Genomic DNA, 16,821 nt, shown 5'->3' with positions numbered 1-16,821 from the left:
CAGCAGGCGTAATGCTTACTTTGGTGTAATGACGTCACTCAGGAGTGTGAAAAATACACACCCCTGAGAAACGTAGTTATACCGACCTTACGCCCTCTGCCCCGCCCCGTGTAAACGGTGATATGTCAGCGGGAGAGCTTCTCCCGCCGACATAACTACCACCTGTCACAGAGGTGGAATAACCAACAGGATTGCGCTCAGCTGTCGTCTTAGGGTGTCTTCATCAAAGTGCTACATTAGTGCAGCTGCACCGATGCAGCGTTTGTAGTGTAGACCTGCCCTTACACAGAGTTGGTCTAACTATGTCACTCAAGGGTGTGGATTATTCACACCCCTGAGTGACATAAATTTTACCAAAGTAATTTTGTACTGTAGACTAGGGCTCAGAGTGTCACAGCTAAAGACAAGATGGAACAGATTATTTAGCATAAGTAGTTAACACATATTTCAAGGGACCATTCAAGGTGAAGTGTCCCATCAACACTCCTGCAGTTATAGGAAGAAAGGGGAAGGATCTACCCGGGGCGGGGGGAGTAGGGGGGGAGAATATGGGGTAGCTGGTTATAGACTGTTGTAAGAAGCCTTAAAATCCAGTCTGTCTATTCAGTCCGTGAGTGTAAGAATCTAGCAAGACACTAAAAATCTAAGCTCATCATCAGAAGCAAGCTCCCCACAGACCAGGATACAACTCAAAAAGCGGCACCAGACCCTGCCAGAACAAGACATGCAAAACCTGCAAACATATTTCCACTACTACAATGATCTACACCCCCCACAACACACTTTTCAAAATCCCTGGGCCTACACATGCCTATCACAACATGTCATCCAGTGAATTAAATGCCCCAATAGCAACTGTGCCAGGGTGAAACCGGACAATTACTATGCTTTCAAATGAACTCATACAGGAAAATGATGCAAGACAAAAAACACCTCATCACCTGTGGGTGAACACTTTTCAAAGTGAACACTCTTTATCTGACCTATTGCCTAAAGGAAACTTGCACAACACTTTCAAAAGGCGAGCCTGGGAGCTTAAATTCATAACTTTGCTGGACACTAAACATCTGAAGAGACACACTGGATGTATGGCTTTTTACAATGATATACAACCCACTAGCAACTCCCTATATTGCTGCTTTCCCACCTTCCTTTCCTCCCTATCAGAAGGGTGTTCATAGGCCACTTCTTCTTGAATGGTCCGTTGAAATGTGTTAACTACTTATGCTAAACAATCTATTCTACCTTGTATTTAGCTGTGACATTCTGAGCCCTGGATCTACACTCCACCCCTGAGTGGCGTAGTTACACTGACTTAAGTGCTGGTGTCGACAGCGCTATGTCGGTGGGAGAGCTTCGGCATAGTGCATCTTCACCAGACACAATGCAGCTGCACCGCTGTACGTGTAGACATGCCCTAAGCCAATAGGAGAAGCTCTCTCTTGTCGGCTTAGAGTGTCTTCATTAAAGCACTACACTGGCGGAGGTGCATCAGTGCTGCTGCACCAATGCAGCGTTTTAAGTGTATACCTGCCCTGAGTATGTTTCCCAGACCTGAAAAAGAGCTCTGTGTAAGCTTGCAAATTTGTCTCTCTCACCAACAGAAGTTGGTCAAACAACAAATATTACCTCTCCCACCTTGTCTCGAAAAACTTCATTAAAAGAAGGCATAGAGGTACACTAAAGGATCTCTTTATGAAATGGTAAAAAAAAGTTTTTAAAAAACAGCTTAGCTGTTTAAGCAAAAGTTAAAAAAAATAATAATTAACTGAAGGTGGACAACATGGAACATTTCAGCCTGAACAGTTAAAAAGAGTTATAAGCAACAGAAAACAGACTTATAATGGGAAGTGATAAGCAATCTAATTGTAGGGTGGCATTACCAACTTCTTCTATAATTAGAAATATACTCCTATTCTGAACATTACTTTGAAGTCTGCAATCCCAGAGTTGCTCAAACAAAGACCAGTGAAATTTACAACCATGATTACTTATCTTTCAGGACTAACTACACTAAACAGAGAAAGTGCAAATAAAGCTTAGATTTCTTCTCCTCTTAAGACCTGACAAAAGAAGAACTTTGTACTGATTATTCCATTCTGAAAAGTTAATACCTAATGGATAATCATAATTTACCGTGCCCAAAAACAGAAATGGCCCAAAAAAAAAAAAAAAAAAAAAAACTAGATGCATGTCTAAAGGTGAAAGCAAATATACCCATTCTACAATTATTTCTCCAATAAACATCCATGCCCACATCCTGAAGCATCCTTACTCCCACGCCTACCTATTGTTTAGTTGAGGTTGAATTATGTTTTCCACGTTTAGGGGAGGACTGATACAGAAGAGTAGAAAACAGCGCTTTTTAACTCATAAAAAGGTTCAAACCCTGATAAAATCACTACTGAAAATAAGTGTGATGATCTCCTCTTACTCTGGTTCTAATGAAGGTTGGGAACACAGTCATGAAGTTTAAACAGGTCTGCTTTAAGTTTTAGAGCTCCGTACTCCTGTTTCTCTTCTACAATAAACCTCTCCCAAACTCTTTCTGTGCATGTGCCATGCAAGCAAGCCACACACCTTTAATATCAGCCCACTGATACAGCTATTAACTAAGCTACACAAGTGGCCAAAGCTGTTGCCTGTGTTATGCCTCTTCTAATCAAGTTGTTCTGTCTCCCACTGCTCGGTAAAATTCAAAACTTACTCTTGGTTTTCCACATCTTCTGAACCTAATGGTTTGGAGTCCATGAAAAGAGACACTTTGCTTGAAGCCATCTTAACGTCAATGGTGGAATGTGTGGAGATGAGGCTTTGGACTAGTTCATGATTTGGTCTCACTTCTTCCTGACAAACCAAAAGATTTTTTTCTGTTTAATAGATCAATTATACAAATGTCTATTGAACTATCAACAAATTTTTAAAACTGCCTAAAACTGGGCAACAGGAACAGACTCAATATTAAACCATGCAAATTACAGAGATGGGCTCCTTACCAGTGTGTAAAAAACATATTGTACGTTTAACATTATTTTAACTCATGCACCATAATATTTGAAATGGTCTGAGCACAAGACAGAGAAAAAGTTCAAGCCCTGCCTCGGAGAGCAACTTTCTTGGATGAGATACAACCACTCTCCCTCAATTTCCCCACCTGCAAAATGAGACTAAATACATAGGCCCTGCTCTCAGGGATGGCATGACACTTAGTTAATGCTTGGTAAGTATCTGAAGAAAAATAAGCTATGTAAGAATTTATTATTAATTATTTCCTTAGCTGTTTTCCACAGCTTTTGAGAGAGGGTAATTGGGAAAAACAAACACACACAAACTATTCTGTTTCTCAATCATTGTAGAAAGAAAGGTGGTTAATAAGATATTTAAGGATAAGGATATGTTTGCATATCATTTGGGTTGATGTTTAAAAAACAAAAAACAAACAAAAAAAACTGTTTCCAAGCACCATTGCTTTGCCTCTTTAGGCAGAAGCTATATTCTACTGGAGAACAGAGAACTCAAAGAAACAGACTTTCTCCTCACCTCTTCATCTTGATGAGCATGACTTCCTCCAAGGTCAATATAAACAGCATCTTTGTCATACACTACACCTCCAACTCCTGACAGTGGGGCATAAATAAGTTTATCCTTCTCATTTAAGGAACGCTTTTTCTGCTGTTCAGGAAGTGCACAGGGGTCTGGCAGGAAACTCACATCGCTCACAGCAAAGTCCCCTACACCTGGGTTGGCGAACAAGGAAGAAAAGGATTTTGACAAAGCTCTGATTTAAAAAACAAAACAAAACAAAAACAAAAACACAAAACAAAAAAAAACAACACACCTGTACAGTTCACCATAAAGAGGTAAAGGGGCTCTACTGTGGCATGCAGTGATTTAACATCGATAGTACGCTGCATAGATAAACCACATGCAATACTTTTAAGACCTACCACTAAGTCTGGAAAACATTCTACAAATTAATCAGCTAGTGGACTATAAATCACTGGCAACTTACTCCTGTAAATATACACTTATCTTCATTACTAACATCATCTCAGCATTGTTAAAAAGAAAATAACTTAAATCACTAAGTTATCATTAATTAGTATTCATTTATTACGCTACATAATACTTTTCATTTTAAAAAAGCCTAACTTACTTTTCATTATTAACACTACTTTTTTTGCATTTCAATCATCCTAGAGAGCGTAACTACACTGATCAATTTCATTTTCTGGTTTTCGATGCTAGTACATTGTTATTGTGTTTAGATTTAGCACTGCAAGAAGATTTCTCAATTAAAAGTTTTACAAAATATTAATATTAAAATATTAACTATAGTACGGTGGTCTTTTAGAGATGTAAACTATCCCTTTAACAGTAATAGCATTACAAGCTATAAATCATCAAAATAATAAGAATTTTAAGAGATTAGATATATTACCTGGCATGTGAATTTGGCTTTTGTTTTTTAGGTATGCCCCTCTTAAGTAGCCATAAAGTGACACCTTTCTGTCACACTTTGGATTGACTCGAACATCTTCTGGGTTTGTCAAGTCTTCCATTCTAGGGAATATCAGAAGAGATATTAGAAATATAGTCTCTCAACTATCTTCTTCCATAAAGAAAGTACTGAAGCAAATTATTGCACTTGCTACGTTAAAGTACTATTGCAGCTTTATTTAAAAAAAAAATCAAACATCTTATCTCATTTTTTGACATTTTCACTGTTTGATAATAGGAACACAATAAAGCACGCTGTCATGTTAAAGTCTTATTTTTGGTTAAAGATTCTTGCGTGTTGAATATTTTAGACGATAATTTTATTTTTAAATGTACAACATTTCATCTAATACTACATCTCTGAAAGATTAAGTGTGTGTTCATTTGGGGCATTTCTCCTTTATCTGGGGGCAGAAAGTGAAAACAATTGAATCAGTTTCATTTTTGTTTATAGTCACTTTCTAGCCAATTTCACTTTTAGGCTCTCATGCACAATAACATTAAGCTAACACCTAAAACTGGAACTGGAAGATTTAGAGAATATTTTTTCTTCTTTTCCCCAGATGTGCTCTGTGCATTTCAGAGAACTTTGTGTATCATCTTTCTAAGTACTTCTCCGACCACATCACTTAAGCACTGCCCCGGTATTTAAAAGCAAAAAACAAAATGTCTGTTTCTTACCTCTTTCCCAAATTGCAAGAAAAATAATCTGATCAGTTCATAGGTATTTCCCTCCCCTCATTTATGAGTGAATGGGACTTTGAAAGAAGCAAGGCTTGTTTTTTTTTTAATTGATTTCTGTTCATGTCTTCCAAGAGTGAGCTAGGTCCAGCTCCTCTGAAAGTACAGTCTTCAGAAGCCACAAACTTCCCCTCCCCCTTTTTGTAGACAGATGCATTGTTCCAGTGGAACTAGCTGTTGTGTGAGATCATGGACACAGAAGGAGACACAATCTCTCAGGTGGCTAGAGCCAATCCCATGGAGAGTTTTGAAATTCAGGATAGAGACCTTGAAGTAGACTTCGTATTCAATGGAGAGCCATTCCAGTGATTAGAGATCAGAGTGATATGTTCACTATCTGCTGTTAAACTATTGGGATGCTGTGGTTTCAGAGCAGTTCAACATAATCACGCAGCAATTTTGTTTAAATGTTTTATGGACAGTGTTCAAATATCCTGTAGCATTCTAAAGACATATTTACTGCCTCAACCTACAAGTCTGTGAACAAATCAAACTTACACTGAAGTCACCAGGCCAAGTTTACCACTGACTTAAGTGGGCTCAGCTCCACAGAAGTCAGATGGCAAATTATTATAACTGATTTTTTAATTTAGTGGGGTTGCACTCATTTATAGCAATAAAGACCATGCACCAGCTGCCACAGTAATGGATAACTCTATAAAATTCTAGCTACACATTAAATTGGTCATTTGCATGCCCAACAGTTACATAACTGTGCTATTAAAATAAATTTTTTCGGAAGTGTACAGGAACAGAATTACACCATTCCCTCATACTGACATGAGCGGAGCTGCGTGGCTAAACTTACATGCACAGGATTGAAAATACACCTCTTACACCACTGATTTCCCCCCATTTATGTCAGTAATAAAAAAGAGATTAAACTCTAATTTAGCCATTATCAACTGACTGGCTGTTACATTCTTATAAAAACAGAACTTGGGGGTGCGAGTGCAAAGGACAAACAGAGAATTGAGGAAAAAAGAAAACCACGTACCTGTCTGCTAGGACATATGGGTGAGATGTCTGCCATGTAAGTGGACGGAATTTCATAACAGAGATAAAGCGTCCCAGATTATGAATTTCCTGCTTTTGGTACTCTCCGTGTACCATCCCAGAGAGATAAAACAGCTTGGCACCCTAAATCAAATTTATATTAAAAGTTTAACAAAAAAAAAAAAAAAAAAAACTTACCCCAATTAAATTCCTACCTCATTAAAACTAAAGTAAGAGACTGCATTCAACAAGTCACAATTGCCTCCAATAGATTTGAGTTAACTTCTGTTAATTATCTCCCCTCCATCAAGGCAAAAAATTATCCCCAACAATTTGGCACCAGGTGTGCAAGGCTCACAACAGCAGCGAAGACTTGCTTTTGCATCTGTTAAAGGGCAGATGTATGTTTCACAGAAATCATGTCTTTTTTCAGCAGCAGGCGCAACACAAATACAGAAGCTACACAACATTAGCATTGTTAGACACCGCATTGAAGTCTGCAAAGCAACACCATCTGCCTTTTATGAATTTAGGATTTGATCCTGCAACGCCCTACCCACATCATTACTTGTGTGAATGACTACTGGGCTCTAGTGCTGTAACAGCTCTATTGTTTAGTGATAGAGCTCAATTACACAAGTCAATTTTCAAGAAAGAGAAAGATTGTATAATCTGAGTCTCAATGCTAAATGCTACACTAGCAGTGTCTTGTCTTTCAGTAACATTTGCGAACAAACAAATGCAGTACATTTAAATACTTGAATATTTTTCCCCACCCCTAAATCAATTTCCACAGTTCAAACATTTATGAAAAATAACTGTTTGGTATTATACCTGATATACTTCTGTCCAGAATCTGTGTTTTAATCTCTTTTTGGTCTTCTTTAACTGTTTGTTGTTCCTGAAGGTATCCAGGTGGGTAAGGACACCCATGATTTTGGGAAACCCATGTACTTGGCAGATGTTCAAGAATTCAAAGGTTTCCATCTCAAATCCAAAGCTGGCATCAATGAGCATAAGAACCTGAAAGTGAATGAAAACAATTTACTGTGGTGCTATTGAGATGTCCTCATCAGCATCTTCAACTAATTTAATAGTCATGCTTTTAAACAGGATCCATCTCTTCATCCAGTCTGTTGTTGGCTTTGATAAATTTTTAATCTCAAGGAGTCAGGCAGTCTCCCAAGGATTTTCACACAACCTAGTGAGCCAATTGTGGCCTTTTAAATTAAAAGTTGTGTCTTAAGCCCTTCTTAGTTTAGAGAAGGCTAAGAAATCAAATCCCCTCTCCTAAATCTATATATATTTATAATTTTTCTTCACTTTGTTTCCCCCTCTCCAGAAAAATTACAGGAGGACAAAAAAACAAACAAAAACCACACCCCCACAGACAAGAGTCTCCCCCTGGACAATCACCACCTCTGCAAAAAAAAAAAAAAAAAAAGTGTTAGTCCCAGCAACGAGGGACAGATCCTTATTTAGTTAAGTAGCCTCTTACTGCTCAAACAGTAATGAGGCTCTTTGAGGAGTAAGATAATATGTAACAGGAGTAAGAGTATCAGAATCTGGCCCTCCTCAGCTAACAAACTTTGTCCGCTCTTAAAACATGCAAGACTGAGCTTTTATCAATATTTGCAGGAATGTCTGATTAAATTAGTAAAGATAAAGGCCCTGATTGTTTTGGGTATCTGACAAATGCAACCAAAGATTAGGTTACCTCAAGAGACTACTGCAGTAATGCCTTTAGGGACTAGAGCATCTAAGATCATAAACAGGTCTTTGGTACAAGTGAGGTAAACAAACTTCCTTCGTATGTTGCAATTACTGTAATGTGTCACAGAGATGATAACGGAGCAGAACATTGACATAGGATAATCGTCTCCTGTAGTCACATGAACATGAGGCAAAGCTAATTAGGTCCTCAGCAACAAGGAGCCTAAGGCCTTGTCTACACTAAAGGGAAAAGTCGATCTAAGCTACTCAATTTAAGTTACGTGAATAGCGTAACTCAAATCGACGTACCTTAGACCTACTTACTATGGGGTCCACACTACGCAACGTCGATGGGAGACGCTTTCCCGTCGAATCCCCTTACTCTTCTCAATTAGGTGGGAGTACAGGAATTATGGGGAGAGCGATCGGCAGTTGATTTAGCGGATCCGGTAAGTGTAGACAAGCCCTAAGATGCAAAGGAATTAATGGCTTATGGCTCCGTCAGTAACTAAGGCCTCCTACCCTTGTGACAATCAAACCGATGTAGTGCTTCTCGGCATCATATACATTCATAACCTCAGGCCATATCTATTATTTATGTTTTAAATGCATCTCATTGTCTCAAAGAACATGTACGCAGTAGAAGACTACTGAGATTAGCTGGTCAATTCAACAATTGCCAAAAACAACCCCACAATCAACTATCAGCAAAAATGTATTCCATATCCACCACCTCAGCCAAAAAGCCTGAGTAGACAAGTTGGCTTTGCACCCTGTCCTGAAGATAAACAGACTCAGATATGCTTGACCAAAGAGGGAGGTAAATTACAGAATTGATGCTCTCATCTGAAAACATTCTGACTGCAGCACTCAGACCTTCAAATCCAAGGTTCACCAGCTAGATGCATCAGATGAACCCAAATGATGTAGCAGTATGTTTCCCTTTCCACACTTTAGTGAACAATCTGATCATTGTAGATTTTTTTCTTCTATTAGAGTTCTCTGAGGGGGTCAACAAACATGCGGACAAGGGTAATCCAGTGGACAGTGTATTTAGCCTTTCAGAAAGCTTTGACAAGTTCCCTCACCAAAGGCTCTTAAGCAAAGTAAGCAGACATGGGATAAGAGACATGGATAAGAGACTGGTTAAAAGACAGGAAACCAAGGATTCCAATAAATGATCAGTTTTCAGAAGGGAGCGAGGTAAATAGTGGTGTTTCCCCAGGAGTCTGTACTCGGACCAGTGCTGTTCAACATATTCATAAATGATCTGGAAAAAGGGGTAAACATTGAGGTAGCAAAATTTGACAGTGAGGTGACGATACACAATTACTCAAGATAGGTAAGTCCAAAATAGACTGCGCAGAGTTACAAAGGGATCTCACAAAACTGGGTGACTGGGCAACAAAAAGGCAGATGATATTAAATGTAGATAAATGCAAAGTAATGCACATTGAAAAACAATCTCAACTATATATACAAAATGATGGAGTCTAAATTAGCTGTTACTACTCAAGAAAGCGATCTCGGAGTCATTGTGAATCGTTCACTCAATATTCAGCAGCAGTCAAAAAAAGCTAACAATGTTAGGAACCATTAGGAAAAAACTAGATAAGAGAAAATATTATAATGCCTCTATATAAATCCATGGTACACCAATATCTTGAATACTGCATACAGATCTGGTCGCTCCATCTCAAAAAAAAAACCAAAAACCCGATATATTGGAATTTTAAAATGTACAGAGATGGGCAACAAAAATTATTGGGGTATGGAACAACTTCCATATAAGGAGAGATTAAAAAGTACTTCACACAACAGAGTCAACCTGAGTAACTCTTTGCCAGGGGATGTTGAGAAGGCCAAAACTATCACAGGGTTCAAAAAAGAACTAGATAAGTTCATTGCAGATAGGTCCATCAATGGGATGCAACACCATTCTCTGAGTGTCCCTAGCCTCTGTTTACCAGAAGCTGGGAGTGGATGACGGGATGGATCACTTGATGATTGCTTGTTCTGTTCATTCCCTCTAAAGCACCTGGCATTAGCCACAGTCGGAAGACAGGATACTGGGCTACATGGACCATTGATCTGACCCACTATAGCCATTCTAATATTCTTATGTTTTAACAAACCATTTCAAATGTCAATAGGGCTGAATTGGAATTTGTTTAGCGTAAAGTTGCTGTTCCGTTTTGGTTTCTTAAAGAGATTTTTCATTAAGATTCAGAAGTGGAATGGGAAACAGAGGGTCAGTAGACATTCAAAGGCCGTTTCCCCCTTGTTACATCTGGTCAAGTCCCAGTGACTGCTCCAGAAAATTAGGCCTTTTAGGGAGCCCTCCTACTCCTACTGAAGTCAAAGGGAGTTTTACCAGTGACTGCAATGGGAGTAAAGATCAGGCCAATAATATGTAGGAGTGATCTAGGCAAAGGTATTATTTCCACAATTGCTGACTTACCAAATCTGCAACTTTAGCCAGATCAATCATTGTGTTAATGTCGCATCCACATTCAATAATGGTCAGCCTACGCCTTTTACCTGTGAAGAAAATGCAAATTTAAGGAAAAACGAAAGTGAACCAACTAAAGATATTTTATCTTAACCTCAATGGTCTCAGCTATTTCATCAATTCTGCTACAATACTGTGTTGATACAGTTGACTTCCCTAATTAGCCATGCTTACATGTTGGAATGCTACTCAGATTTATTTATTGTGAGGATTCATACCAAGTAATGCCACCTTTGATAGATAAATTTATTTCCCTATGAAAAATATCCAACAGAAGAGCAGCGAGGGAGATTAAACGGACAGAGACAGCAGAATTTTAAATTCCTGTTGGCTTTGTGCTGATTTATTGTGCAGCTGTTCTCCTGGATTACAGGTTGCTCTCCCGGATTACAGGTTGCTCTCCCATAATAGAAGGGATGGACTAGATTAGTCAACATTTTTTTTCCCAGTTCAAACTTCTTACGCGCCTAATGATAGGGGGGCTGGGAGCACCCTCTGGCTCTTATGGTTGGCTGATATTCCCCATTTTATAAGACCCATTTTTCAGTTGCTTGTAACTTTGCCAAACTTTAACCACTTGGGCTGAAATTTTCCATGATTATTCAACATTTACAGTGGTAAATCATAATGACAAACAGTAGTCATTGGGCCAGAGAAAGAGTGAGAACGGCTCTCTAGCCTGGCGATTAAGGAACTCACCTGGGATGCAGGAGATCCAAGTTCTAGCCCCTGCTCCAATGACTAATTATTTATAAAAAAGTAAAATAGGAGAGGTGAGGGACACCTGCCCCAGGATATCCCATAACCCAGTGGTCAGGGCACCGTCCTGCAATATAGGAGACCCAAGTTCAAACGTTCAGAAAAGTCATATCTGACCTGGCGAGAGGCAGGCACTTGTAATCTGGTTCTGACAGGTTCAGATCAGGTTGCAAAGCTCTGTTACGATAGTCTGTTACATGAACATATACTATTTTTGCCACAGGCCTTCTGTCTCACTTGGTGCACAGGCTAGCCCTGTTCTAGGGATGGAGCAGGACTGAGTAATAGAGACAACAGTTATCTATAGGTAAGGCTATGTTTTAGTCACGGGTATTTTTACTAAAAAAGTCATGGACAGGTCACAGGCCATAAACAAAAATTCATGGGCCTGTGACCTGACCATGACTTTTGCTAAAAATACCCACCTTGCCTAAAATTTGGGCAGGGGGGCCCCACGGGTGCTTGGGGGAGGGGGCAATCCAGGGATGCCAGAGGTGCTGAGGCATGTGACCTGAGACCCCCGCTGGTACTGGGGGAGAGGGGGGCTGGGCTGCAGGACATAGCCTGGGACCACAACTGGTGGGGGGGCGGGAGGGGGGGGCTTTCCTACCCAGCTCCGCGTCCCTGCAGCTCCTATGTGGCAGATGCAGGGACCAGGGCAGGAGCTCCGCTACTTCCACCACAAGTGCCGGCTACCGCAGCCAATGGGAGCTGCAGGGGCAGGGCCTGCAGGTTCAGGCAGCATGCGGCATGGAGCCCCCACCTAGGAGCTGCAGGGGAGACATGCCAGTGGGAGCCGGGGAGCCCCCCCTCCACACACATACACACCCTCCAACCCCTAGCCCTGAGCCCCCTCCCACACACCCAAACTGCTGCTGCTGGCCCAGGGGCTGCCTACCTTGGGCAGCCCCTGAGCCAGCACCAGCCACTGCAAAAGTCACAGAAAGTCATGGAATCTGTGACCTCGGTGACAGACTCACAGCCTTATCTATAGGATCCCTGTTTCATTTTTACAGAAAGCAGGTGTGTATTGACTTTGCCGGAGAATTACAAAGAAAGGATAATGTTTAAGGCAGTTGAATGCTGCCCCAGAGAACTGGGTTTTATCCCCACTTCTACCACAGAGTTCCTATGCAATGCTAATCAAGCCACTTAAACCAAACTATTCACAAGTAGTCATTAATTGTGTGTTCCTCGCTTTAGGTGGCCTGACTGGAGACCAAGGGTTCCACACTTGCAAAAGTGCGGAGAACTCAGCTACAACTGAAGACAACGGGTTTAGGATTTTATATGTTCAAAGCACAAAGTACTTCAAAAAATTAGATCACCCAAATTTCAAACTGGGCACCCAAAAATCAAGAGACACTTTTGACCTTAATCTGCGCCGTAGACAATACCACCTGGTTCCCCTCACCTCACAACAGTGTTGTGAAAATAACATTAATATTTGTGACGGTTCAAATACTGTAGTGATGAATGCCACAGAAAAGTCCATGAAGAAATTAAGGATTCTGTCTTCAGAGCAGGGTTTGAATAGCACGTAGTAAATAAGGCCTGGTACCACACATTGAATGAGAAGAAAACAAAATACTGATTAGCTGATCATTAATTGAGCACCATCCAGGCTGTGTGCTGAATGAAATGGGGTCCTGTGGAAAAATTAGTACACCTGACCCTCGCTAGAACGTGGGATTTGGGATCAATGCGTGGCACCGTATTACAGCATGGACCGCATTAAAATGAATTCCAATTAAAGTAATTAAATTTGGGATTCATGGCCGCGACCGTGTTATATGCGAATTCATGCTATATAGACACGTGTTCTAGCGAGGGTCCAGTGTATATGATCATATAATTAAAGACTGTACATAATTAATATGCACAAAGGTTGGATAACTTTAATTATGGCATTTCCTAACTTTTGGGTGCTTGATTTTGCAATTTTAATAATATTCTTGTAACAGTTTTTTTATGTGTAATGTATAGACGAAATGTTAAAAATTTATGGTAAGGAAGGTATCTTATTTTCTTAAGGCACAAGAAAGCCACGCATCTGTTGGAAATATTTACACACTACTGTTACAAACAACATTTAAAATTACTGTAATTGAAAAACAGGAGGAAAATATTTGCTTACTTCGTGCATTTGATATCACTTTGTGAATAGTTTGTCAATCTCACCTTTGCTTGTGTTTTTCCAAACAACAACAGGGAGAGAGAAATTTTTAAAAAGAAATTGGAAAGTGTGATTATAAAACTACAAAAATGGGTAAGAGGAGTAGTGCCTTAAACGACTTTTAACTCATTTTTTTAAAAGATATTTTCAAATTGACAGTTTCCTTAGATTACTGTATCAATATACGCTGCCTGCAATACTTTAAATATGTGAGGTCACAACAAAATGTATTGTGTGAGACAAAACATGCACATGTGCTAAGATCAAGTCATCCTTCTGTTTATCACTATTTATCCATATCCTACATATTGTGTTTCAAACAACAATTTGTTCCTTGTATTTTTTGTTCTCACCTGATACAATCGTTACAGGACCTCGTATTTCAATCAATTTTTGCCTCGTAAAGTTCCTAATTAGACATTTTATTAAAGTGCTCTTCCCAACTTTTGGAGGGCCAACGACAACCACCACCACAGGAGGAGGCTCTAAGGGAGTTCGGTCAACTACCGGAATGTGATGTTTTTTCGTCTTCAAATCCTGAGTCCTATTTATGAAGAAATTCATAAAAAAGTTTAATGAGAAGTTACAAAAAAGCAAGAACACTTGTTTTAAGGTGCTAAGTGTCTCAAAGACTCATTCACTTAGGTGTAATCATTAAGGATTCAGCTACTCACATAGAGATGCACAACTCCATCAACTAAGGAGCTAACCAGATTTTCCCATAACGCAGACAAACACACTAGTACTGCATGATTGACTCAGTTAGGCCCACACTACTGCCCAATTTATAACAGAGAATAAATATATTGCTGTGTGGATATCGTAAACCGTGTTAGTTGTATAAGCATGTCAGAGACTGATTCGCAAAACACAGTTCTCTCAGCACCTAAAAATGAGTTTACTGGGGAAAACAAAACAATCAAGCCCATCATGCTCTAAAAGACTCCACACCTGTGGAAGGTTCTGGCCATCCGCACAGCAGACTGGACCGCAAAGGCCTTTGGGTTTCTCTTCCGAGCATCCTCATCATCTCCAAGTCCTAGATCATTCAGATGACGTTTCCTTTTTTTGTCAGCCTTTGGCCCACTGTGCTTCTTACGGTGCTTCTTCCTGTCCTTTTCCTCCATCTCTGTTTTCAGGGATCACCTGTCACCAGTGTCAAATGGATTGCTTTTGCCAACGATACAGAGCATAGCTGGCAAATGGGGAAAAAAACACACACTTATTATGCAACATACAAACAAAAGAGAAGCAGGATTATTTAAATACCTATTTTTCACCTAAGACATAAAAGGCTGAATTTTCCTCTAGGAGGGTCATGCCTATCTAAAAGAAAAGAAACTCAAGAGAGTTCTGACAGATGACACTTGAATATTTCTTTGATGATTGATTGTGGAAGAGGGCCTTGTTCATGAAAGGCTCATCATCTCCACTGAGATCTATGGGTGAGAATGGTATAAATTGCTTTGGGGGTCAGTGGGGTTGCCCAGCATCCATTTATCATTGGATGGACTGAAAGAGTTTTATTTAGGAGTGACTCAAGATTCATTAAGTAGGTTTGAGGGAAGAGGGGAGGTAGGGTCCTACACTAATTGAGGGCAGAATTCAATAAGTGGGAGACCAGGCAGGAAGTGGTGAGACTCATGGGATGGGGCACTGGCAGGCAAAGTTTAGTCTAGGAAGTAGGCTTAGTTCTTGGACTACGTGACATGGGATAAATGTTTCAGATCTTCCAGACGTGGTTCAAGGGACAAAGTATTTTCAGCAGGAAGACTTCAGCTATGGAACTCTTATCATTAAACTGACACTAACCCTAACAGTGTTCAGGTCTAAATGCAAGCCCTACATTGTCAATAAGACATCCCCTGAGAAAAAGCATCCTAAGACAACTGAGGAACAGAAAGCAAATGATCAAAACACACACATACACAAAGCTAGAAGAACTGTCCATTAAGACCAGTGCTTAACTACCATGAAAATACATGCCGCTGGAAAAAAAAAATCCACAGACAGATTTTATTAGATAACCAGACTCCTAGTCCGGTATTTTAACCACAAGATCATCAATGCCCTATAATCAGCATGAATTGTGAAGTGTATCAGGAATTAAGATTTCTTTAAGCAGCTTCAACTCCCTGGATAACATAAAAAGTTTGCAATCACTGGGCTCCATTAACACTAGTTAATTAAACAGCAGTAGCCGCACTCTCTCATTCCAGACATATAACAAATGTTTAACTTTATTTCTACTTGCCCATATGTTGCAGAATACAGCTGCAAATCTTACACTTAGTATTGTGATCGTCACTGATAAAATGCATGTTTAACATTTAGGCCCCAATTCGACAACGGGATCTGCAGGGGCCCGAGTCTGCTGGGGTGGCCTCCGACACAAGCCCTGTGCCTCTCTGCCAGGGGGGAGTCCCAAGAGAGCCCCACGTGGGCACAAAGTTTCACGGAGCTCTCCGCAGGAGCGGGGCTGCCTGGGAGACCAGACCACCCCCGCAGAAACCGGCGCGGCGGCTGTAAGAGAGCCCCAGTGGCTCCGCCCCGGGGCAGGGGAGCTTGGCGAAGGATGGGGTCGCACTGGCCAGGGCGGACAGCGGAAGAGCTGGCGCCTGAGGCTCACGACAGGGGCCCCGCTCCCAGCGCCCTGGGGGTATCGCCACGCGACCAAGAGCTCACTCCGCCCTCCCCCGCACAGTCTGAGGCAGGCTTCTCCACGCATAGGAAAAAATGAGCGGGGGGGGGGGGGGTTGGAGGCAGCCCAAAATCCCCGGCCACGGGGAGGCCCATGTCCTCAGCCTCCCCCCCACAGCCGGCCGGGGGAGGTGAGCCACTGATTGCCCTGGAAGCAGGATCTGGCCTCGGACACCCCAGCGACCCACCCGCCGGAAAAGGGAGACTCACAGCCCGGCCTCCCCCCCGCGCGGAGCTCCCGCCGCTCCGCTGCCTCCGGCAACTCCGCATGGGCGCCGCGGCCGGAAGTGCGTCCCACCCAACTGCTCCCGCCCGGAAACAGCGGCTGGCCTGGCGGGGGGCGGGTATTGCTGGGACACCAGGCCGGGCGCGGAGGGTGGCGCCCCCTAGCAGAGCTAGGCGAGGAGCTGACCCGGTCCCCTCCTTACTGGCCGCGCGGGGGGGTTGCCATTGTCCGCGCTGGGAGCACCTATTGGATAACCCGGGAGGCGGGCGGGCGCCCAGCAGCCTCCCCCCCAAACCCGCTTGGGACCCAGGACCCTTGCCCCGGGACAGCGCCCTTGAACGGCAGCGCCCCGGTGCTGGGTGTTCCCCCATCGGCTCCCTGGCTCCGCCTCCGGCAGCCGGGCCGCCGGCTGGTCACGCCAGGACCCGCCGCCGGCCCGTCCCCGCCGGGGGGTCCGTCAGTGCCGCCCGCAGCCACAGCGAGGACGTCTGGGATGCG

At 42.0% G+C, this 16,821-nt stretch overlaps 1 protein-coding gene across 4 annotated transcripts in view; it reads right to left on the bottom strand.

Annotated features, from left to right (window-relative positions):
- BMS1 (BMS1 ribosome biogenesis factor) overlaps nt 1-16,407 on the bottom strand; it is a 39,853-nt gene extending 23,446 nt beyond the window's left edge. For 2 of the 4 annotated variants that reach the window (XM_074958684.1, XM_074958687.1), the window contains exons 1-9: nt 16,308-16,407; nt 14,349-14,592; nt 13,751-13,941; nt 10,412-10,491; nt 7,072-7,260; nt 6,239-6,381; nt 4,442-4,563; nt 3,541-3,737; nt 2,708-2,847 (exon numbers count right to left, since the gene is read on the bottom strand). In XM_074958684.1, coding sequence (XP_074814785.1) covers nt 2,708-2,847; nt 3,541-3,737; nt 4,442-4,563; nt 6,239-6,381; nt 7,072-7,260; nt 10,412-10,491; nt 13,751-13,941; nt 14,349-14,524 — 1,238 coding nt within the window. In that variant the 5' untranslated portion in view covers nt 14,525-14,592; nt 16,308-16,407. Of the gene's footprint in view, nt 1-2,707; nt 2,848-3,540; nt 3,738-4,441; nt 4,564-6,238; nt 6,382-7,071; nt 7,261-10,411; nt 10,492-13,750; nt 13,942-14,348; nt 14,593-15,325; nt 15,456-16,285 lie in introns of those variants that run through there. The other 2 variants (XM_074958685.1, XM_074958686.1) reach the window with 2 other exon arrangements.
- Between the last annotated feature and the right edge of the window lie 414 nt (nt 16,408-16,821).

The sequence above is a fragment of the Natator depressus genome, chromosome 7, assembly GCF_965152275.1.
Source record: "Natator depressus isolate rNatDep1 chromosome 7, rNatDep2.hap1, whole genome shotgun sequence".
Lineage (NCBI taxonomy): Eukaryota > Metazoa > Chordata > Testudines > Cheloniidae > Natator > Natator depressus.
This window is presented reverse-complemented; position numbering and strand designations above follow the sequence as displayed.